Consider the following 24,909-nt stretch of genomic DNA (forward strand, 5'->3'; position numbering starts at 1 on the left):
GCACGTTTCTGAATTAATTCTTTTTCGAATTCAACCAAAACTCGCCGTACAAGTTCTTATTATGACTAAAACACCAAGTACAAATACGAGAAACTTGGCAGACAGGTGGAAACATAGCTGTAGATACCGAAAATAAAACTTCCGAAAAATCTTTTTACGATTTTTCTGTCTCCAATAACCCATGCTCCCCCCCTTAGAGGCCCCTGAAACGGTTTGGACAAATTTTTTAGACGTGCAGGGTAAAGTTGAAATTAATCATTTCCACCACAATTTGTGTGAGGCGTCTCACATTAAGAGAGCTACGAACGATTACAAGTTCCTCAGTCCCCAGTGGCTGCGAAGCAACTGACCACGGCGGCGCTCAGACCTGTGACGCAGCAGAGGGTGCCAAGAATCTCTGGATCCGGACAGGCCACCATTGGAATCTGAACCTGGCAACGTTTAACGCTAGAACGTTATCTAGTGAGGCGAGTCTAGCAGTGCTACTGGAGGAATTAGCGGGCATTAAATGGGATATAATAGGGCTCAGTGAGGTTAAGAGGACAAATGAAGCATATACAGTGCTAAAAAGCAGGCACGTCCTGTGCTACCGGGGCTTAGCGGAGAGATGAGAACTAGGAGTCGGATTAGCTGGTAACATACAGGTATTCTATAGCATTAAAGAGAGGGTGGCAGGTCTTGCTGTGAAACTTATGTTATAATACTGTAAATAAACCCATATTCCTCGTTCTCGATGAGAACAAGTCTCTCACTTCAACAACTTCCTCAGCATGGATGAGTTGGACGATGGCATGGGCCAGCTATCATCTAATTCATGCCCGACTCCAATCCTTACAGCGTACCGAGGGCCGATAGCTTCATGTGCACTATGGCAACCATACGCTTGCACGTCACCCGCATTCACAAAGTGAAACGTCACTGTAACTTATTTTTTTTTTCATCCTCTTGTTTTCGCCTCTGTACACGAGCGATGTGCGATGCAAGCCTCCAGTAGAGTACCTCAGTGCGCGCGCCCCCGGGCGCGGCGCACCGAGGCACCCTAGCCTCTAGGATTGGTAGTGGCGGTGGTCACTCTGAATGTTAGTCTTAACCGAAGAGTGCGCCTGAGGTGGTTCATCTTAAGCAGAATTTTTTTGCTCAGAGTCTGGAAAACCAAAGTTCCTATGTTGTTCGTTATATGCGAGAATTCGGCTTAACTGAGTTTGTCTTAACAAGAGTTCACTGTATATTGAACTAATTTTGCAAGTTCGATATATGAAGGTTTGACTGTATTCAGCATGAACATAAATTTAAAGACATGCAAAATGACCTTCAGTGAGCAAGTAACACTGCCATTGACAGGGCACATAGCCATGACAAACCAAGGACAAAGAATTCATTTAGGCACCGACTCATTTTTCAGACCTACTAACATCCCTGATCCCTTCTAAGGCAGTCAAAGTTTCAGATGCCATATGGCGTCCTATGCGATTGTGAGGATATGGTCCCACCTGCACGATATCGAAATGCCGGTCATGAAGAAAGTTCGCGCCATTCAGGGTGTCTCCCATACTTTCACTTTTGCTGGTGAAGCTGCTTCTCAAAAGACAGTCCAAGAGCTGTATGGCAGCCACTAACAGAACTGCATCGATTCTGTATGAAAGTCAAGCTCACTAACCTGGACTGATGAGGTTGAACTGCGACAAGTCCTCTGTGAGAACGACCGTGAAAGTTGGGTATTCCACAACAACTTTTCCTTTCAGGCAGTGCTCCAGGCTCACTGACAAGTCCAGGTTGTAATAGCTAAAACAGGAAACAAATGGCAAATAAAGCATGATCACCACAGCCAATAAGTTTCTGCCTTTCCTATAACATTGATGACCAATCACTTGATAACAATGCAACTTCCCAGCACAATGGAAGAGTCACAGCTGAAATAAATGGAATCATCGAATACAGATATTCAAAGCACACTGTCCACAAAGTGGATTAGTTTGTATGGGTGAATTGGATAATATTTGCTTCAGATTCCATTTTTCTTAACAATAGGATTCGGCTAAATTCCTGTCTGAGAAACTAAACACAGTCACAAAAACGCGGCCCGTCACATTTCTGACACGGCATGTATCAAGAACGTCAGCAGCTGACACTGGACTTTAATCGCATAAAGTACAATACTGTATAAAAATTTGGCACTGTCTGTACTGCTGGCATGTACTAAAAGCATAAATTGGATGACAAACAAGATAAAACAACTAATACATACGAGTCTGCATCGCCATATTTGTCTGTATGGGTAACACTCGCTCAAGTGGTTCTGGCTATCACACACTTTGGAATTGCAGTATATGAAGGGTAGAGACAACACACGTTGAAAAGAAGGAAATTCAAAGATTTTCAAGGAATTTCAAGCAACCCATGGAGAATTTCAAGGCCATCTATTAGAGTGCTTCGGCTCATACTATATGTAGAAGTTCTTCAAAAAATGTTATTCGGTTTAAAAACATCCACACAATTGACAAAAGGAAAGGAAGAAGGCAAAAGGGAATGGGGGGACAGATCACAGACTTAAGTAAATCAAAAACAAAGATTAGAGTACGGCAGGAGGGCAAGAAAAAAAATTTGTAGTTAGTGCAGGTTACACTTACTACAAAAGAATATTTTTAAAAATTAATATTTTTCGCTCGCAAAGAAAAAAGTAATTGAATTATGGGGTCTTACATGCCAAAACCACGATCTGATTATGAGGCACGCCGTAGTGGGGGACTCCGGTAATTCAGACCATCTGGGGTTCTTTAACGTGCACCTAAATTTAAGTACCCGAGTGTTTCCCCATTTCGCCCCCATCGAAATGCTGCCGCCGTGACTGGGATTAGATCCCACAACTTCATGCTCAACAGCCCAACACCATAGCCACTGAGCAACCACAGCAGGTCGCAAAGAAAAAGTAAGTTAAAAATGGGAAATCAAGTCGACAGTGCGATGAGCCTGATCGCTTCAAAAAACAATGCTGCAAGAAAGTCGGGACATTTTTATTGCACAAAGAGAACACGCAAAATTATGTATATTGCATGCATAAAAGAAAAAGTAGTAGTCTTGAAGTGTTAACATTGCACTCGACCCTTGCGCAGTATTGTCCAATACTGCTTTATTTCACAAAAGCGAAAAAAGCTCACTTGCCGAGCACCTTGTTGGAACTTCAGGAGAACGCGAGTAGCTTTTGCTGAATTTGGTGCTTCATAGAGTTGAGATCATCAGTCTTGGCTTTTGCAGTCTTTCTGAGGCTGTTTGATTTGACAATGTGTGTCAAATCAGTTTCTGCTTCTGCTTTTCCAGCATAGGCATCTGCTGAAGCCATGAGATCGGCAACTGTTAATTCAAGCTTCTTTCTCCTCCTTTTCTATTGAGTCAATCTCTTCTTCAATTAAGAGTCTTTTTCCCTGCTTTGTAGCTTCCAAGTACGCACCGTACTTACTCCTTGCTGCTGACACTGCAATCCTAGTTCTTTGGTGATCAGAATATTTAAAATACCACCAGCCTTGTCAAACGCATCACACACAAACTGCTGTGAAACATATGACAGGTCCTTCAGATTCTCTACACAGACCTGTCTATTCGCACTGAATCCTCATTCTACAGTAGCCTGGCCATGGCTGAGGACAATCAAAAGCTTAACAACCTTCCGCAACTTGGTGTACAATGGACTCAACTTCATGAGCTCAGGGTAAAACTCATCCAATCTATCCGTACCCTAGTTAAATTGTCGAAGCTGGTATTTTTGTTCCTCCAAGAGTTCCGTGTACTCAGCCAGACCTGCAGGTGATCCGACATTCTACCCGCAGTGATAAGCGTGTCCAACACTTTTCTAATGCCTGCAAGGCATTCGTCTGGTTCTGAAGACATGCGTCGAGGGTCCAGTGAGGATAGACCCTTAACTAAAGGAAACCGCAAAGGGCTTCTCTCTAGGACCTTTTTTGTTGTACTGATCAAGAACTGTTTACATTCAATCTGAAACTGAAACACATTCTTTTGGTTCACTTTGAAATTTTTCACTATTTGCTCTGCTTTGTGCCCAATATCCACCTTTTCAAGCGGTTTGTGAGTCTCTGTATTCTCAATGTCAACTTTCAGTAGGCCCATGATTCCTTTTGCAGACAGGACCGAACATTTCAAAAACTTAGTGGGTAGCTTCCTGACAACCGTTTCCAAATCCTTGGCAAGAAAAAAAGCCATTGATTTATCTCTGCCATTGATCTCCGATGTGGAACCATCAGCGAGTTCTTGCATTACATGCAACAGCTAGACTGCCGAGATGTTGGACTGAACGACTACAGAAAACCTCCAACACTCAGCAAAACTCCGAAGCCGACCGAGAGAAATACAATAGACTCTGCAAACACTATGACACCAAAATACACACGTCTACCGGCCAACACGTGTGCCTGTTGCAAAAAGAAGGGAGACAGAGCGATAGACGGCCCTGATCCAGACACATGCATGGAAGATCAAAAAAGCAGCAGCCGCGAGACAATGTCAAGCGAAAAGCACACCACAAAGCATCAACAGTGTTGCTATCCCAGACTGAGGTGGGCACAAAATCATACTACAAGCCAATGTAAACGGCATCATGTCACATCCACTATGGGACACAGGCTTTGTGATAAAATTAATTTACAAACAGTTTGCACAAAACCACAACTTTGAGGTTGCTACGAAAGTGAACTGTGTATTGGGCAGTACATTTGACAACTCATGCAATCCTACTGACGTGACTCAAGCGAGGATTGCTATTGGCGGCGCTTGCGCGACAGCGGAAGCAAAAGTAATCACGAACCTTCTATATGAGGTCATGGTAGACCTTGACTAGCGACAAGCCATTCCATTTGAATACACTGAGCGCACTGACAATGTGATCTACACAATCGAATATATTATGAAACGGAAAGAAAGGGATTCATACGAACTGACAAGGAATACTCTGGAACCACAGCCCTCGATGTCAAACTTTTTAACAGAACTTAAAAGCCTAGACAACCTCGCAAAGCATGAAAGCATCGAGATCCCGAAGCAAGTTTGCAGTGAGGCCAGAGCCCATTGAAGTGTGTGGAGCCATTGACGTGAAGACAATGTTCATATGGGAAGCACCCACACTACTTTCAGCAGAAGATATTGCCCAATTGATTATACATAAACCTGTTCCTGCTGACTTCAAGGAGAGTCAAACAAAAATGTTGAAGGCTTCTCTGCTGAACAACATTAATGTCTTCACCCACCCTAACAACGGCATGGGTCTGTGCACACATGTCGAACACACAATTGAGCTGACCGACCAGGAACCGGTTAGGGTGTAGCCCTACAGCACAAGTGACGCCAACAGGAGGTTCATCCGGCAAGAGATACAAGAGTGAATTAAAAAAGGTACAATCCGGCCATCAACATCTGCCTATGCCTCCCCAGTAATTTTTGTTGACTCACCAGGACACTACACCAAAACGACTGTGTGTAGACTACCGATTCTTAAATGCAAAAACAGTCAAGCGAGCCTACCCCATGCCAAAAGTTCACACTCCTTCGAAAAGTTGTAGGATCGCGATATCTGTCAAAGCTTGACATTAAGAAAGCCTTCTTGAACATACCCTTACTTGAAGAAGACATTCCTAAAGCTGCTTTCATAACAGAAGATAGACACTTCGAACCATTACGAATGCTCTTTGGCCTATGCACCGCTCCTGCAGAAATGCAGAATGTTATCAATGAAGGTCTTCGAGAGCTCATTGACAACGGTCACATGGTTGTCTACATAGACGATGTGTGCAACTTCACAGACACCGTTGAGGAACACATTGAAGTGCTTGGTAAGGTACTGAAGGCTCTTCAGGACCTAGGACTGCATGTTGTATACAGTAAGTGTATGTTTGCGGAAAAACAGATACCATTCCTTGGATTCTTGATATCACAAGAAGGAGTGACGATCGATCCACAGCGCATTGCAGCAATAACGAACTATACTGTGCCGCAAACAAAAAGCGAGGTGAAGTTATTCCTTGGACTTGTGTCACATTACCACAAATACATAAAAGATTTCTCAAAAAACCCTAGACTACTGACACTTCTCACAAAGAAAGACGCCATCATTCAGTGGACCCCTGAATGCCAAGTTGCCATAGACGCACTAAAGGAATGACTAACCAAGGCACCTATCCTGGCAACATTCAACCCAAGTCTATCGACACACGTATATGTCGACGTTTCCCACACAGTGCTTGGAACAGTCCTTGCCCAAACAAACAGTGACACCACACGAGTACATAATCGAATATGCAAGCAAAAAGGCCACCTAGAGTGATAGCCACAAACACTCGATAGAACTTGAGGCAACTGCAGCTCACTTGGCCATAACAGAATGTCTCCATCTTTACCTCCAAGGACTAGAACACTTCGAGCTCATTACAGACAACTGGGCTGTAGCACACATTATGTCGAAAAAGAACTTCAACAGGCGATTTGCACGCATGGTTTTATACCTATCCCCATACCATTTCACTGTACATCACATGCCTGGCAAGACAAATACAGTAGCAGACGCACTATCAAGAATGGTCAATGCAGTGTACATGCTGAAGGCAAATGATTCTTGCCTTTGTGAAGCCCAGCACAAATATGCAGAACTGGTGACCATTATTGCACACATCGAGACTGCTGGTGAAATGGCACCACAAAGCAAAGCTGGGAAATGTTACCAGATAGTCAACGACATGCTAATGCACAGTGCAACCCAACACGACAAGACAATACAACATGTCGTGGTGCCCAAATCACTTCAGTCCGCTGTAATAGAGTCACCACAATCTTGCAGGTCACGGAGACCCCCTGCAAACAAAGCCCAAGCTGTCCAAATGGTATTACTGCAGAACACAGACAAAGACATTGCGCAATATGTGAGAGAATGCCACACATGTCAACAGCACAACCATGCTACTGGAGTACAACCAGGAACACTCAATTCGAGGGAAGTGCCCCTTCCATGCAGTGACCATCAACCACGTAGGGCCGATCAACACAGCCGCTGAGAACAAGTACTTCATAACGGCTGTAGACGCTGCAACAAGATTCATTGTGGCATGTGAATACCTTGCCAAAACAATGTTCGAAGTCAACACACAGCTCCACGCTAGACTCAAGACTTTACCTTTCGAACTGTTGTTTAAATTATACACCTCGAAGAATAATTGACAACCAACTGGAAGTAGACATTGAAAAGCCCCAAGAAGACATTGACACGGCCAGGGAAGAAGCGTTTGACAATATAAGAGTCTACCCAAGTGAAATGAAGGCCAAGAAGGACAAAAAGCACCCATCAGCACCATATGAAATGGCCGTTCAAGCATGATATGAGACTTCCGCAAAAGCTGGGAAGTTTGATCCTTTGTATGATGGACCATACACAATAACTCATCATAACAAGGAAACATTCACTATTACCAGAACGAAGAATAATCACACAGAAACAAGGTTGACTACCACAACGCAATTAAAGTGCTTCCATGAAAAAACATGGGACACAACTTCAAGACAACACCACCTGTTTATTTGCATACTTCCTCCTGTTCTCATTGTAACTGTGTTCCAGTAAAATATGCGCACTCGGTCAAATATCTTGGCCTGATCTTTGACAGTGATCTCTCTTGGAACTCGCACCTTTCTTTAGTTTGTCAAAGACTTCGTGCTGTATCTTGTGTCCTGTATAATATTAGATATTTTATGCCTTTTTCTGTCCGCAAATGTGTTACACACGCTCTAGCCTATAGTGTACTAAGATACGGAATCACTGTTTATGGTCACTGCACTGTTCGCTGGCAGCGCAGGGTGAATTCGCTTCTGCGTTTACTTTTAAAGAATATTGCCTTCGACCTGCCCATCGGTAATAACATTGATATTTTCAGAAGATTAAAGTTTCCAAATTTTAACGCTTTATTAACAGAAACCATTGTGCTTAAACATTTTTGGTGCAGTCAGTTCACCATTCCTTATGTTCCTGCACGTGATTTAAGACCAAAATACCGTTACTGCATTCCTCGCTCCTCAACCCGGTACGGAAAGCGCACGCGTCAATACTATGTACCTGCCTGTTTCAATAGTATGCCACCTAGTGTATTCCGCATGAGAACAAAATACACCCTGAAAAAAAATTTGCGGCATGTCTCTGCATTGCTTCCTACCCCATAATTATTTAATCGAGTGTTACTATCTTAATTTCATATTGCTGTCATCCCTTTTGATGTTGTAATAGTTATGTCTCCATATCTGTCTCTCTGAGTTGTTAAATTTTCTTTTTCTTTTTGCTTGTCGAGTTTGTTGCAATACCTCTATTCTTCCTTTGTTTTGCTAATGTTCGCTGTCTGCCAGGCGCTGCCACTCAAGCCCTTGTGAGGCTTTGGTAGGCCTGATTTTTGTGTATGAAAATTGATACGAATAAACGTACTATCTATCTATCTATCTATCTATCTATCTATCTATCTACCCAAGCTACTCAAGCCCCAATGGTAGCCTATGACTGGCCCAGACAAAGAAAGCCACAGTGTCAGCTCTAAGATTTCGTGATAGCTTAGCGTAATGCGAAGATACATAATTTAGGAGCCCAGGTGTGTTAGAGAGCGCATCAACTACGGACAATTAGCGCCACCTGACTTCAAGGAGGTCATTTAATACTGGTTCATGAGAGCAGACACGAGGGGGCAAAGGAGAAGCCCATGGCACCGCTAAAGTTCGTTTTCTATAATAGGTAAATACCCTTTTGTTCCAACTGAAAGCACATCATCATCATCACTCCCGGCCGACAACTTCCAGCCAGGTGGCGGCTGGGTACAGCGCTTCAAAGAGAGGCACAGCATTGCTTACAAAGCCATCCCCGGCGAGGGAGCTTCACTTGACGTGGAGGCAAAGCAGAAGGGGGTGGAGGAAATACTGCCCTGCACCATCGCCATCTACGTTGACACTGACATATACAGTCGAATCTTGATAACTCGAAGTCGAAGGGACCCAAAAATTTGTTCGAATTAAAGGAAGCTATTTGAATGAAGCACTTACCTGCAGTGGCACATGTTCACTGATCTAACACATGAGTGGGAAGTTCCATAAGATTTATACACACATATTAATAAATTACAGTCAACGTCTGATTTTTCGGCCTCCCTAGGGGCCGCAAAAACGTTAGAAAAATCGGGCAGCCTGAAAAAATGAATGCATACCTTTTACTGCCCAGAAGAGCTCAAATCATCAAAGGCATGTCCGAAATAGCTCTCAAAGCCTGCCAGTACACTCATTAGGTGTATCTGTGCTCATACTGTGATAGGAGACGGCAGGTGCACGTATGCATATTTACAGGGAGCATACCATGACCCATGACAATTGCCCTTTCTAACTTTTGGTATGGTTCACCGCATAACATTGCTGTACCAGGGCGAAGCTGACTTTCGAGAAACGGCGTTATGCAACGCGCCATGCTCTGCGCTTCGAAGCCATTGGCGAGGATTACGAAGACGGAGTTTGTGCCATTGCTAACAGTGGCGCATTGTTTTAATGAAAAACAAAGCACCGAACACCAAGAAACTTGGTAACGAACGTCGAAATAGCTAGGCCTAGCGTTGCCGCGGTGGGCCTATGGCTGCCAGCGGATCTTCTGGTCGGAAGCACCGCCGCATGATTTGGCACGCTGCTGAGAGCATTCTCTGAGCACAGTATGTTCGAATTAACCATCGCAAATGCTTGCGCATTCGAATTACCAGGCATTTTCGCCCATTGGAATATGTATAACTTTGACAAGAGCACAGTGGTCGAATAAACCGAAAGTTCAAATTAACGTGACTCAAATGTATAATGGCAACAAAATAGGACTGTTCTTCGAGATGTTGCCGTCAAGATGTAGGCACTCAGAAGAGGCACACGCAAGGGTGGCAAAAACAGCAAGCTGCGCCTCATTGTGTTTTTGTGCACCAACATGGACAGGAGCGACAAGTGGCCTGCATTTGTTACAGGGAAATCAAAAAATCCCCGCTGCTGCCAGGATACCAGTGCGCTACCTTCACAACTGCAAAGCATGGATAATGTGAGAACTTCTTCATGAGTGGCTCCTGGAGTTCGTCAACATATCGAGCGACTTAAGAGGAAGGTGGTGCTCATCCTAGATAATTGCAATGCCCACCACTCCATGCCTAAGCTCCAAGCATGGAAGTTTTTTTCCTGCCGCTGAACACGATGGCAGGCTTGCAGCCTATGGCTGCCGGCATGATCGGCATGAACAAGTTAGTCTTGTTGATGGACATGGCCACGCGGACAAGCAGGGAGCAACCAGACTTGAAGATCAGTCTATTGATGGCGGTGCAGTTTTATCTTTGGTGCATGGTCTGAAGTAAGTGCTTCTAAGGTGCGGAACTGCTTTAGAAAGCTTGCTTTGTCCAAGGCAGCAGTGACTTATACGAAGCCTGCGAAGCTCCTACCGACGAAATGATGCCTGACCTTTGCTCCACAGACGACGAGGATGCTTCAGAACTCTAAAGGCTCACTCACACTAGGCCAACCTGAACAAATTTCAGTCTGCCGACTGTTGGCAACCGCATTTTTTCCATCGTGTCAGCGCCTCTATCACACTGTACCAACGCTGACAATCTGCCGATGGTCGGCGGAGAGCTCGGCATCGGTACAGTGTGACAGAGGCGCCGACACGAATTGTAAAAAACACTGTCACCGACAGCTGGCAGACCGAAATCGGTGTCAGCTCGGCCTAGTGTGAATGGGCCTTAAGAGTTTCTGCATGCGGACGACGCATTAGATACATCAGAACTTCTAACCGATTAGGCAATCGTCACGAACGTGCTTGCATCAGATAGCGACAGCGACAACGGCAGCGATGATGTGGTGGGGCAGGCTGCTTCAATGTTGTCCTCGTAAATGACCGTGCAGATGATTCGGTCCCTCCAGGGCTTCGTTTTCGTGAGCAACCTTCTGCTGCACTATGTGGAGCACCTAGACGCCTTGGAAAAGGATGCCAGCAAGCCTCGCATAATGCAAGCATTGGCAAGGCTGACGGACATGAGGCTTTTTTCATGCAAGCCTGTGAGTAGTATGCGGCGAAATTCCTTGTGGCAATCTCACCCCAGCCTTATTTCTGGATTTCTGAAGCTAGGAGGCCGTCACGGCAACCTACTTGCATTGTTTAAAAGGCCCATTTGGGGGCCACCAATGTGATGCCTCGGTGGAGTTCGCATGTACTTTGCCATCCATGACTGCTCTTTGCAGTTGTTATAGCAGTGCCATTCTTGAACGCCGACAGACACAGCTTGTTACACGCAATCGGAGAGCACAGGAAACAAAGTTAAGGGGGGACACTTATTGAAATAATGTTATCCTCTTCTACATCAATATTAATGAAACTTTCTAGTCCTATTAAGATTTTTGTGCTGATTTCAACTATGCTTTTAGTTTTGTTTGTCAATTAGTTCCTATGATAATTAACATTTCACTTCCATTGTTTAAGGCCACAATGGAAAATAAATGGCACAATAAAAATGAGTTGTAAGGCACGTTTAGATAGCATAAAGACTAAGGAATGAAAGATAGCAAGCACATTCTTTATTTGACCCTTAATAGATATTATACAGCCCATTGAATACAAGCCCACAAGATATGGCAACTATGTGGCAGAAGTAGCAAAATAATTAATTTCCAAAGCGAAAACAAAAGAAATGTGCTTGCTATACTGCTAAGAGTACACATTGGGCTCCGTTCTGCAAAAAAAAAGTTGAGTTCTCTCTGTTCTTGGTGTTGAGATATCGAGGCCTGAATATTACATGGAGACCAAAATTTGTGTTTTCAGAGAAGTACAAGAAACAAACAGCATTAAATATGAGGGGACATGGCATCCAGAACAACCATTTTTGATACTTGCTCTAGACACATCCAATCTTGTGGGCTGCTTATAAATATGCAATTAGACTTTTTCTGAAGTCAATAACAAAAAGTAGTTACAATGCTTCTTTTGTTAAAAACTTGGGATGTGATTTGCAAAAAAAATTTACTGCAACAACATAGCTAAAATGAAGCAGGTATGTTCCTGGATGTTCAAATACTTCAAGTTGTCATTTGGATGTTTGTATCTGTACTTTAGCCAAAGGTACAAAATTCTAAAGTTGCAGCTTTAAGAATGTGAATCTTTGTTGGTGATTTCTTCAGCATTTCAAAATATTCAAGTGTCCTAAGACACTATGTCACAGTTTTTGTGCACTCTCAGACTCGCCTGCATTCAGGGGGAAAAAAGAATGATGAGAATTGAATGAGTAGAAGGAACACAGTGCTAATTCCCAAAATTTGAGACTTTAAAAACGCTATACTGTACTTGAGAAAAAAAAAACTAAAAGAAACTGGTAAAATATAAATTTGAAGTTTCAAAACCGGGAAATAATAATTACAATACAATTAAAACTGCAGAATTCTTCCAGTGATGTAGACATTAAGCACACGTACAGGCTCGTAACAGAATCTGGAATGCACCAACATGAACCTCCATACGCACTAGAGGAAACGGGAATAGGCATCGGCACATCGTCTGCGGTCTCCAAAGTAAACCTACACACGGGGACAGAGAGCTGCTGCGTTATTGCCGATGTGGTGTGAGATTGCACGACGCAGCGACTTATCTCAGTCACGATCTTGTCAGCTCGTCTGAGCCTTGGGATAACCGCCTCCCCTTTCTTGCCGTAGGAAGTAGAGACGGCTTGCACTTCGCTTTTCGCGGACGCGTGTTCAGTTTCAAACTTTTTTTTTACAGAAGGTCGATTAGCCGCTTACGCTCGTAATACGATGAACAAAGAAACTCGTCGGCGAGGATGCAGGGCACTGAAAGGTGGAACTTCGAGCTTTCGAAGGATACCGAGATGGCGGCGCTCAGCGGCGGGAAAGACGAGAAATAGTTCTGTGAACTCCAGTGTTTCTGCGCAATTTTGTGGTTGTTTCTCGCCATCCGTGCTGACAAAATAATTTTTTTAGACACTTAGGGTACGTTTTGGGGCAAATCGTTTTGATACGGTGTAGATCAGGCATTACAGATGCCGAAACAAGTAGTTCCCAAAAATCGTTTTTTTTGCAATTTTCAGTTTTTAAAACCCGTGTCCCCCTTTAAACAGTTAAACAAGTCAACACAATCAGCAGCCAGATGGAGGAAGGTAGTGAGGAGCGGCACTGGCCTCCCCACCATCATAGTTTTTTCACAACAGCTCTGCCATCCCCCTATTTTGTTATTTTTCATGCAACCCAGTTATAACGAGAGAAATTTCATGACGCTTGAATATTGTTATAAGTGGGTTCGACTAGAAACTGGTGTCATCTTAAAAATTAATTTCAAGTGGATGCATACTGCAATCTCACCAGCTATGATTTGTAAATTGTAATATGTGTTGCAATGTATGTAATTAGGAAGCTGATTGATCAATTTTAGCTAATTAGTTGGATATGTGTTGATATTTCTCGTGGTAGTAACGTCCGCCTCTTCGAATAATCCAGCTCAACAACAAGAATTGTACTGTCTGCCAAAGCCAATTTCTTTGTCTTAAAAATTAGCTTAAAAAATTTAAAAATTATCGCCCTGTATAATGAAGTGCTTGGGGCCTCCGAAAGCATTCATAACAGGCCACTTCGTTGTAAAGGTCGTGCACCACACCATTCACAACAGAACCAGGACAGAATTATTCCTTTGTTATACAGGTCATTTCGCTGTAAAGGCATTTGTTGTAGAAGCATTTGACTGTAGTATGTTCCCTGAAAACACAATCTCTCAGCACCAATGTTCAGCACATCGCCAAAATGCGATTGTATGATACATTTTTCAGCTGCTAGATCCCATGTGAACAAGAAAAGCTGCAAGGCACACACGATCGAGTTTGGTAGGAGCCCACCACAGCAGCATTCCTGCGGTATTCGCCCACCCGTGTTACGTGAAAATACTGACGTGCACTCAGTTTCTTCTTCCTGTACCAGCAAATTTCCTCATACATTGTCACATTCTCATTCACAGCTATTGTCACCAACCCTATTGCAATAAGCATATTCACCTATCTGTTTCACAATGCGTGTAGTGTAGTGCCGTTGGTAGTGCAGGGCAATAACCCAAATGCACCGCCATTCCCTGCTGCAGGTACCACAAGTGAGCGTCATGTTTCGGTCTGGCAGCATCATATTCCGGCGTCACACACCAGTTCAATTTTGTTTCATTTTTCCGTCCCTGTCTTAAAACAATGCACAGTAGGAAAACGATAAAGTGCGTCTCAGGCCGCTTGGGCCCCACCAGTTCGGCGGGTGGCGACTTCTCATGCTGCAATGATTCCTGCAGCGCTTCCCATTACGTAGATGTTAACTACAGTTGAGTCTGCTGAATCTTTTGGTGACTTCAGATAGTATGTTTCCCCGCTTAGTATGTTTTATCTCACATTTAAAAAAAATTAAATTATGGGGTTTTGCATGTCAAAATCACGATCCGATTATGAGGCACATCGTAGTAGTAGACGGCTACACGAAGTAAAGATAGTAGTTTTTTCGTCCATATAAACTTGTAAACATTCGTGCATTAACTAAATTAACAAGCATGGTGTCATGCACGCACAAGCAAACATGAACACGTCTCACTCAATTACCGCAGAAACTCGCTACCAAAACACTGGAGTAAGGAAGGGAGTGTTTGGTAGCAGGAACGAGCGAATCGACCTTCGTGCTGCCTCTCGCTTCAATGCGAACCAAGTGACGAGAACACAGCACTGTGCGCTTAGACGCGTAGAAGAATTTGTCCTCATCGCAGGTTATTTTCAAGATAGGGCCCGCGCGGCCACGCCATGCGCAGCAGCCGCCAGAGTAGAATGCCTCTCCTGTTTGCGCCAGTCCCACACGCAAGTTACGGGAACTCTGAAGGCCCGTGATGCAGCCCGATTTCTGTCCGTTTCCGCTCAAATGATGACTTTCCTTTTAATTGTGGCAACATGATGAACTCACAGTCGGCACTTTTGTGCTGAGAGAGCAAAGAAATAAAATTGGGAAATAGATGGTGGGCTAATTTAAGTACACATACTACAGCACATGGAGGAAGCTACGGCAGCTATGCTCGAAGCACATACAAGGGGGCCATATTGATATGACGATGGCAATTTGGCAACTCAGATTTAGCATCATACTCAAATGTAGCAGGCATGCAATGTTGGGACCCGTTTGATCGAAAAAAAAAGTGTGTGTTAGATTCAAGTATATATGGTAGTGTCTTTCACTTTTTCCCTTCCAGCAGCAAGCAAATAACACTTGTAGCCCTTTAGCTTATCATTCCTAAACTTCAATTAAAACTACAAATTACTTCCCTTATGCTTTCCTTGGCTTTATATGGTAGTTAAGGGGTCAACCAAGTGTCGCTGCTAAAGAAAACAAGGTTGAAGTAAATGGTGGTCTAAACGATTTGTTGATTAAGTGAAATCTCGGTATAACGAACTTCAGGGGACCGTGGGAAAATGTTCGTTATTCTGAAAGGTCGTTATAGTGAAAGCCCGAAAATTAGCCATAACAATAGCATTTCAGTAACGCAAACGTCCCAACTTTGAAACGGTACCTCCTTGAACTCGTTTCTCACACAATGCACACGTGATCGTCAGACAAGGCACATTTATTTGAAATAGTCCGTGATCGTCTTCTGACGGGTGCAGCACAGACTCTGCAGCACGAACGATTCCAGACCGTCCGCATTCTTATGCATGCCTTCGGTCGCTGGGCCGCTTTTGGCTATAAATATGCAAAGTTTTCGCAAGCAGTCCAACGCATCTGCGGCCGACACGGACTCGTCACGGTCTTCTGGTGCTGCCGTAACGTCATCGTCCATGTTGTCGCTGCATTCCTCATCTTGAGTCGCCGTGCCCTGGACGCTCTACAGTATGTCATCGGTGGTAAGCTCCGCTGAGGTCCACGTTGCCTCATCACACTGGACATAGTCGTCAAATTTGACTGAAGGATCGACGGCTAGCTGCTCGGCCACCTTGCTCCAAAGCTCGCTCGAACTGTCCTCCGCTGCCGGTTCATCGGTTTGTGGTTGGCCATCTGTGATCGTCAGGCCGGCCTTCTTCCAGCAGTTTTGGATGGTGGTGGACGTGACACTCCACCATGCGCCTGTCAGCATTTCCGCAGCCTGTCAGACGTTGATGGCTGTCGAGTGCTGCAGGCGCAGGTTGATGAGCAGCCGCTGAACAAGGCGCTTCCGGAAGTGCGACTTCACGCTCCTTATTAGTCCTTGGTCTAGTGGCTGAAGTACTGATGTGCAGTTCGGCGGCAGATACTTGAGACGCACATTGGTGAGCCGTATGTTGACAATGTGCGCCGAGCAATTGTCCACAATCATCAAAATGTGCCGCCCCTCCTTCCTCATCTTCTCGTTTACCGTCAGCAGCCACTCGGAAAAGAGCTCGCGGGTCATCCAGGCACGCTGATTCACCCTATACTAGCATGGCAGCGACACTACATTTTTCATGCAGCACGGCTTCGAAAACCTCCCGATCACCAGAGGCTTCAACTTTTCAGTGCCATCTGCATTGCAGCAATACAGCACGGTGACGTGACGCTTCGACTTTTTGCCGCCTCTGCACTGTTCTCCTTTAATATGCATTGTCTTGTCCGGGAGCAGCTGATAAAAGCAGGCCGTCTCGTCTGCATTAAAAACATGACCTGCTGCATAAGACGACCATTTCGTGGAAGCTTTCCTCCCTCCACGTGGCTGCTGCTGTTTCATGTGCTGCCTTCTCCTCGCCAGACACCGACTGCCAGGTTACGCCGTTTCGTTGGCGAAAACAGTGGAGCCAGCCAGAAGAGGCTTCGAAGCTGGTGACCTCAAGAATTGCAGCGAACTGCCGCGCCTTCTCCTGCAGCATTGGGCCTGACACGGGCACATTCTGTGCTCTCACATCTTTAAACAAAGTCAGCACTGCTGCGTCAATATTCTGGAAATCGCCGAGGGGTGAGCTGAGATTCTTGCCGGTGCTTAAAGATTTTTCTCTTTATCTTTGAGAATCGTGGCGATCGTCGACCGCGCCACTCCACGTTTTTTAGCCACGACGGATTGTTTCTTCCCGTCTTCTATCTCGCGAAGAATGTCTACTTTCTCGCTCAAAGAAAACTGCTTTCGCTTCTTCGCCGTGGTTAGAGTTGTTGAGATCATGGCAACGCGAACGCCGGCACGCACTTCTAACACAATACTATAACCAGAAGAAAAACAAGATGGACACGCCTGATACGGGTGACAGCACGCGAACAACTGAGAAAACAAGCAAGAAGAATGTGATGCGTCGTCGCCTCCGCAACAGGAAAAAAAGAAAAGGCCCACTTCAGCGTTAATTACTTTTTTTTTTCCTTCTGCCGCACCGTCAGGTTTTATGAGCCCATGCTTCCCGCCTCTCCACTCACAAAACCTGGTGCGTCGTTGCCTCTGCAACGGAGAAGGAAAAAAACAAAAAAAAAAGTCCCTGCCCGCATAGTTCTCCTCCCGCGCCATCTCAGGTTTTTGCGGGAAGCAAGTTGCAAGGCACCCGCTCTTTGCACTGCGTCGTCTGCTAGCTTAGAGCTCCAACTGCCGTGACGGATACACTGAAATCTAAGAATCCTGGCATTTCGGTATACGAGTTCGTAGTACTGAGGTGTTGTTAAGATGACACGGAAATTAAATAACAATTGTTATTCTGAAATGTTCGTTATTCTGAAGTTCGTAGTAGTGAAATATTTTACGATGAAACTATAAGCAGTCGGCATAGGATTTCTTAAAAGTTCGTTAATCTGAAATGTTCGTTAACGTGGTGTTAGTTGTAACGGGGTTTGACTGTATATCTGTCTATACTGTGTCTTTTTCCTGTCCATTATTCACTCATTTCATATCTTATTTGTGTCCTATTTCACGCACAATTACGTTGATTTTGTCTTGTTTAGCGTCGACACTTGGCTGACCCTTTCTTTTTTTTTTAACGGGTGACACTGGAATGCGCCGCTTGCCTCGGTTTTCTTATTGTTCATTCCTGCTACCGCAAAGCATAGTACCTACAACCCTGGGCATTTACAGCCCAACCTTCAAAACACATGCACAAGGCTAGGGCAGCGCACTTACATGGCCAGCAGCTCCCCGCTGTTCCTGTTCTCCGACCCACCTCTCTTCTATCCCTAACTCAGGCACTTCGTGCCATCTGGCAGAGGGCGCAGCAGTTAGATGGCACTTGGCGGCGAAATGGCAGAAGGTAACAACGACATAGGCACTTGCGTCCCACCCCATTTATGACTAATTATACTCATTTTTGATTATATCCTTAGCTGCTGACTCTTGCTATGAGATGGCTAACACTGTGTTATGCCTTACCTCCTTAGTTCCAAAGAGCCACACAAGTGTTTCAGGATTATGTCAATTGGCACACAAAAATGAGAGGAAAGTATGTTAGAGAATAAATACTAAGGCCATTATTTTTTTTCTTTTGCTCAACTCTAAGCAACCCACTCCCAAACAACAGTACAGATGCACCATGACTCACCACTTATCAGAAGCTGGTTTTCCTTCAGCAGCCAGGAGGAGGGAGACCCTCTGCATTCCAGCCGTTATGTAAGGCTGTAGTGGGCCCCTTAACTCCGGTCGACATGTTTCTACAGTTAGGTGCTTCTCAAGGCATTTTCCCAGGCTTTCCTTCTCGTGCACCCTGCATGGCAAAAGAACATTAACTCTAAATATTTCACATAATATGACAACTGATTAAGAACAGGGCTTCCTTTACAGCAATAAAAAGGACCCTGCCAAATGAACTGCTCCTAACTAACTACAGCAGAACCTCATTCATACGTTTTGGAAAAAATGCAGGGGAAAACGTACTAACCAAGAAAACATATAATCGAAAGTCACTAAACAAACTGACAGACTCAACTCTAATTAAATTATCGGGTTTTACGTGCCAGAACCACTTCCTGATTATGAGGCACGCCGTAGTGGAGGACTCCGGAAGCGATCTTTAACGTGCGCCTAAATCTAAGTACACGGGTGTTCTCGCATTTCACCATCGAAATGCGGCCGCCGTGGCCGGGATTCGATCCTGCGACCTCGTGCTCAGCAGCCCAACACCATGGCCACTGAGCAACCACGGCGGGTTATTCAACTGTAATTGACATCTCATTAATGCGAAACAATGCGCGAATCATTGCAGCATGACACGACACACTGACGCGAGCCGACCTGGTGGGGCTCGAGCAGTCCGAGACACACATAGTTTTTATGGCTTTGGCAAGCTTAACATTTTCATTCCTCGAATTCAGCCCAAGTCAGCAGCTTCTTCGAAAAGGACAGGGCATTTTGGAGGGATGTTTTAACGTGCCCACTCAGCGCGAATCGTTGCGGGACAAGACACATGCGAAAGCGCGTAGGGCCCAAGCGACCCGAGACACAAATAGTCGTTTTCCTACTGCATGGTGTTTAAGACTACGACAAGAAATATAAACGAAATCGAGCAGATGGAAAACGCCAGAATACGATGCATAGATGCCACCAGAGTGATAAGCGGTGCTCTCTTTGCACCGCCTGTAGCAGAGAACAGCGGCGCATTTCTGTTATCGCCTATTAAAAGGGTCGAGTACGCTTCCAAAAGCACTGCAGCCCAGCACTGTGAAACAGCTATGGATAAGTGAAGATGCTTATGGCAATAGGATTGGCAGCGACAACTGTGAATGCAATGTGCGCTGGCCCAGGAGGAGATTTGCTGGAACTGGAATAAGAAACTTAGTGCGCACCAGCATTTTCACGTAAGACAGACAAGCAAGTATTGCAGGGAAACTGCTGCAGCGGGCAGCTACTGTTCTCAATCATGTGCACCTCGCACCTTATCTTGTTTATACGAGATCTAGCGGCAGGAAAACTTATCATATGATGGCAGTTTGGCGTTCTGCTGAACATTGGTGCCGAAAGACCATATTTTTCAGGAACACATGAACCGGTAAAAAGTAAGTGTAACTGTGCTGCATCATTTTTGTGCTCTCAATAGCGAACATTGGCGCCGGGAAATCATATGTAACAGGATTGTATCAATGAGGTTCCATGGTATTTATCTCATAATTAGATGGACTACGGATCAAGATTTCTTATGACACCTTTTTACTATATGAGACCTCTCGTACACAAGTGGTCAGATGCTGGAATATCTCACACTTAAAAAGAGGCATTTCCTATGATAAAGGACTAATGCCAGATGTGGCATGCAACACTCGCAATGCTGCGTGGGACATCTGTTTATTCCAGTGCCATCCCCATGGGCCAATTAAAGGAGTCCTAAACCACCTCTCGGGCTTAGTGAAAAAACAGCCAAATTTTGCAGTCAAGCAGCAAGCAGAGGCAAAGTTCTTTTTTTGCTCTCTTTTCAACAGAAGCCTGCTCTTCACACTATTCTGGATGCTTTATTGCATAATATAACAGATTCCCATGCATGGTTGCTATTTGCCAACAGCTGACATCAATCATGACGGGTGTTTGGATCAGTATGCTTCTCCCTACTGTTACTGTGTACAGTAAAAGCTCGTTATTTCACACCTCGTTAATTCTAATTTTCGCATAATTCAAACTAAGTGGTGCGGTTCAGCCATGCTCACTAGAGCCCCATGTATTGAAAAGCTACCTGCCGTATTTACTCGAATCTAACGCACACCTTTTTCCGCTAATAAAACGGGTCCACAAATTGCATGTGCATTAGAATCGAGTATGACCCTAAATCCGCGTTACCATATTACCATCAGCATTCGAAAAATGGCCGCCTCTAACACGCCTTTAGCCTAGCTGCCGTAGCTTCCTCCATGTGCATACCTCCATGTATGTGTAACCAGGCGCTGGTGTAACCTAGTCTACCGCCTGTCTTCCTGTTTTCTGCGTTTATTCAATCAGCATGGAAGCGCTGACTGCCAAGACACGCCGAGTCCACCATGATGCCGCATTTCAAAGGAAAGTTATCACATGCGCGGAGACGGACGGAAATCAGGCCACATCATGGGTGTTCAGAGTTCCCGAAACTTGCATGCGGGACTGGTGCAAGCAGAAGGAGAATATTTTCACCAGCAAAGTAACAAGGAAGGGTTTCAGTGGACCGAAGCAGGGCCGCTTCGCCGAAATAGAAGAGCTGCTCACGGAATATCTGCAAGAGCAGCGAGTAGCACAGCGACCTGTGACGACCGATCTGTTCAAAGCATGGGCGATGCAGTTAACCCTACAGAAAGGACCAATGCGGAGCGACTTCAAAGCGAGCAGGTGCTGGCTACCACATTTTATGAAAAGAAAAGGCTTTTCTCTTCGAAGACGGACAGGGATATGCCAAAAATTGCCCGAAGAATATGAAGAGGAACTGCACAGTTTTCAGCGGTATGTTTTGAAGTTGTGCCATGGTAACGGCTACCACTTCGGACAGACTGGAAATGATGATCAGACGCCGCTCTACTTCGACATGCCTGCCACCACAACCGTTGTAAAGAAGGGGGCGAAGCAAGTGCGCGTTTTGTCTTCCAGCCCCAAAAACACTAGTCACCGCAATGCTTTGTTGCACTGTGGATGGGCACAAGCTGCCCCCGTATCTTATCTTTAGACGGAAGATGCTCCCGAAAGGAATTGTGTTTCCGAGTGGCATGATTGTGCGCACAAATGAAAAAGGTTGGATGACCACGGACTTGGTCGCTGACTGGACTGATAATGTTTGCCAGAGACCAGGTGGCAGTTTGGGTCTACGTGGGATGCTTGTGCTCGACGCGTTCAGGTGCCACATTGACCAGCGCATAAAGGACAAGATGGCTGCATGCAACATCGACGTTGTCAGGATACTTGGCGGCATGACATCAAAGCTCCAGCTGCTCGATGTTAGTTTGAACAAGACAGTGAAAGATAGAATTCGTGCGCTCTACACCAAATGACTTATCAGAGGCTGCCACAAATTCACGCCCGCCAATAAAATGAAGTGTGCCTCGCTGCAGGACTTTGCTGGATGGGTGAAAGATGCATGGTGCACGATCCCGTCTGCCATGGTCAACAAGGCCTTTAAAAAGTGCGGAAAAACATACACAAGATTCTATACATGTATAAAGGAACAGAGCAATCATTTTGAAAGAGGTCGAACTCAAATACATATCACAGGCATCGCCATGTATTCATCCCAAATATGAGGGAGAACAGAACTCCGACCTCTATGAAAAGTTTAGCGAAGCAGAAACAACAGCAGTCCAGCACAAACTTAACACCAAATCGGCACCGGGCCCAGACGCCCTTACAAACAAGACACTAGGAAACCTGGACGATGCGTCCATTGGCAAACTCGCAGAATATATCAACGAGTGCTGGAAACAAGGAAAGATACCACAGCACTGGAAGACGGCACAAGTCATCCTAATACCAAAGCCTTCCAAACAACTACAACTCGGGAATCTAAGACCCGCACCGTTAACTTCCTGCATGGGCAAACTAATGGAGCATGTCTTTCTAGCGAGGCCCACCAACTACATAGAAGACAATGACTTTACTCCCAAACACGATGATAGGATTTCAAAGAAACCTGTCTACACAAGACGCCATGCTGCAACTGAAGCACCAAGACGAACCAGGGAGATCGACTCGAGCCATCCTCAGGCTAGATCTCAAGAAGGCATTCGACAATGTGGCACACCAAACCATACTGCACCAAACCAGCAACCTTGGCTTGGGCGAGCGGACGTACAACTATATGTATACGAAACTTCTTAACAGACAGAGAAACAAAAATCACGGTAGTAAACCTCACGTCTGAGAAAGTGCCTATTTGCAGTGCAGGCACACCACAGGGATCGGTTTTATCGCCTATGCTCTTTAACCTAGCTCTGATTGGTCTTCCTAGCAAATTACAAAGAATCGAAAAACTTAACCACACAATCTATGCAGATGACATCATGCTATAGATAAAGGATGGCAGTAATGGAATGATTGAACAGAGACTACAAGAAGCAGTTAAAACAGTCGAGAAATACCTAGAAGGCACTGGTCAAACATGCTCGGCCGAAAAATCTTAGCTGTTGCTGTATAGACTAACACTAAAGGGGAGACCTCCCAAGAACCACAACACACAAACCTACCGTACGCAGACATACAACTCAAGACCCAAGATGGACAACCCATACCTAAAGTCAAGAAGATAAAGGTGTTGGGTATGATCATGGAAGCCAAGGGCACCAACGAAGAAACCATTAGCAAAATCGAAGCCAAAGACGATGCGATTAGTCAAGAGAATCACCAACAGGCACGAGGGCATGAAAGAAGCAAGCATCATGAGAATCATCCAGGCATTCGTCATAAGTCAGATCACGTATGTGGCGGCATACCACAGATGTTACGCTGCCAAAAAGAAGCTAGACCGCCTAATTAGAAAGTTATATAAACAAGCAATTGGACTTATGCTAAGCACGAGCACAGAGAAACTTCTAGAGCTGGGACTGCACAACACGTTACAGAAGCTAATAGAAGCGCAACGTATAGCACAATATGAACACCTATCCAAGACGACGGTGCACAGACACATCATAGATAAACTAGGGATCCGCTACCACACATGACATGGAGAAAAACGGGAGATACCCAAAGAAATAAGGGCCAAACTCGCAGTACCCCCATTACCCAAGAATATGCATCCTGTACACGATGAGGGCAGGAGAAAAAGCAGGGCCAAGAACATGGCAAAGAACTACGGAAGAGACAAGGATGCGGTCTTTGTAGATGCTGCACGTTACAAACACAAACATCGCTTTGTCGCAGCAGTACTTAACCACAACAGACAATGCTGCACGAGCTTGACTATAAACACAACACGCATCGAAATGGTGGAGGAAGCGGCTATAGTGTTAGCCATAGCACAAACCAACGCATATATATAATCAGCAATTCCCAAACGGCAGTACACAACTTCGTGAATGGTCGGATCTCACCTGAGGCGCTAAACATACTCAGAAAAGGCAAAACAACAAGGGAAGACAGATGCATCCAAATCCTACGGATACCAGCCCACACCCCTGATCCAACGGGAGAGGACAACCCTAACGCGACGGCACACAACGTAGCTCGAGGACTCACTTTCCAAGCTGCGACGAACGTAGACCCCTTAACAGGGCCCTCCGAAGTATAGGAATGGGAAGACAGAATGACCAGGTTCAACAACATCGCCAACCATTTCAAGATGCAAAGATGCACTTATCCACCACCCCATCCACAACTCAGTAGATCGCAAACTGTCCAGTGGTGACAACTACAAACCAAATCATACAAGAGTCCGATACTAATGCACACTATTTATCCAGACATATACACTACAGATAGATGCAAAGTGTGTGGAAACAGAGCCATGCTAGAACACATGCTATGGGAATGCCAGGGACTAATACACGACAATGAGAGCGAGACCTCCACCGACAGCCTCCGCGCGCGATGGCAGGCCGCGCTGCTCAGCTTGAACCTGGAAGACCAACTTTGGGCAGTCCAGCAGGCCAAGGAAGCCGCCGGGAGGCAAGAACTCTTGGCCGTAACCTCGGCGGGTGCCCCAGCCCACTAACTCGCTGGACGCGAATCGTTCTGATTAGTGTGACATGACATCCAGTTTTGCCAGAGCCTTCAGAGGGTGCCGCTAGGCGCAGTGATGTGAAAAATATTAATTAAAATAGCTACTTTTTGCTCATTTCTGCTCTCAGAAAGAGTGTTGCTTTGGTCACTCTCAGTGTGATAGCTATCATTGGAGCCAGAAATATTGACAAATTTTTTATTCTGTATCCCTTTAAGTGAACAGAATCATGCCTGCAATGCCTTCCGTGTATAATAAATGTCATATGCTGCAGCATAAAAGTTACATCGAATTACAT

At 45.1% G+C, this 24,909-nt stretch overlaps 1 protein-coding gene across 2 annotated transcripts in view; it reads right to left on the minus strand.

Moving 5' to 3' along the window:
- The window catches only part of LOC126548170 (box C/D snoRNA protein 1), a 47,797-nt gene that overhangs the window by 6,953 nt on the left and 15,935 nt on the right, over positions 1-24,909 (minus strand). For both annotated transcript variants that reach the window (XM_050196299.3, XM_050196297.3), the window contains 2 exons: positions 18,558-18,719; positions 1,658-1,782 (listed from right to left, as the gene is read on the minus strand). In XM_050196299.3, coding sequence (XP_050052256.1) covers positions 1,658-1,782; positions 18,558-18,719 — 287 coding nt within the window. The remainder of the gene's footprint in view (positions 1-1,657; positions 1,783-18,557; positions 18,720-24,909) is intronic.

This window comes from Dermacentor andersoni, chromosome 1 (genome assembly GCF_023375885.2).
Source record: "Dermacentor andersoni chromosome 1, qqDerAnde1_hic_scaffold, whole genome shotgun sequence".
NCBI lineage: Eukaryota > Metazoa > Arthropoda > Arachnida > Ixodida > Ixodidae > Dermacentor > Dermacentor andersoni.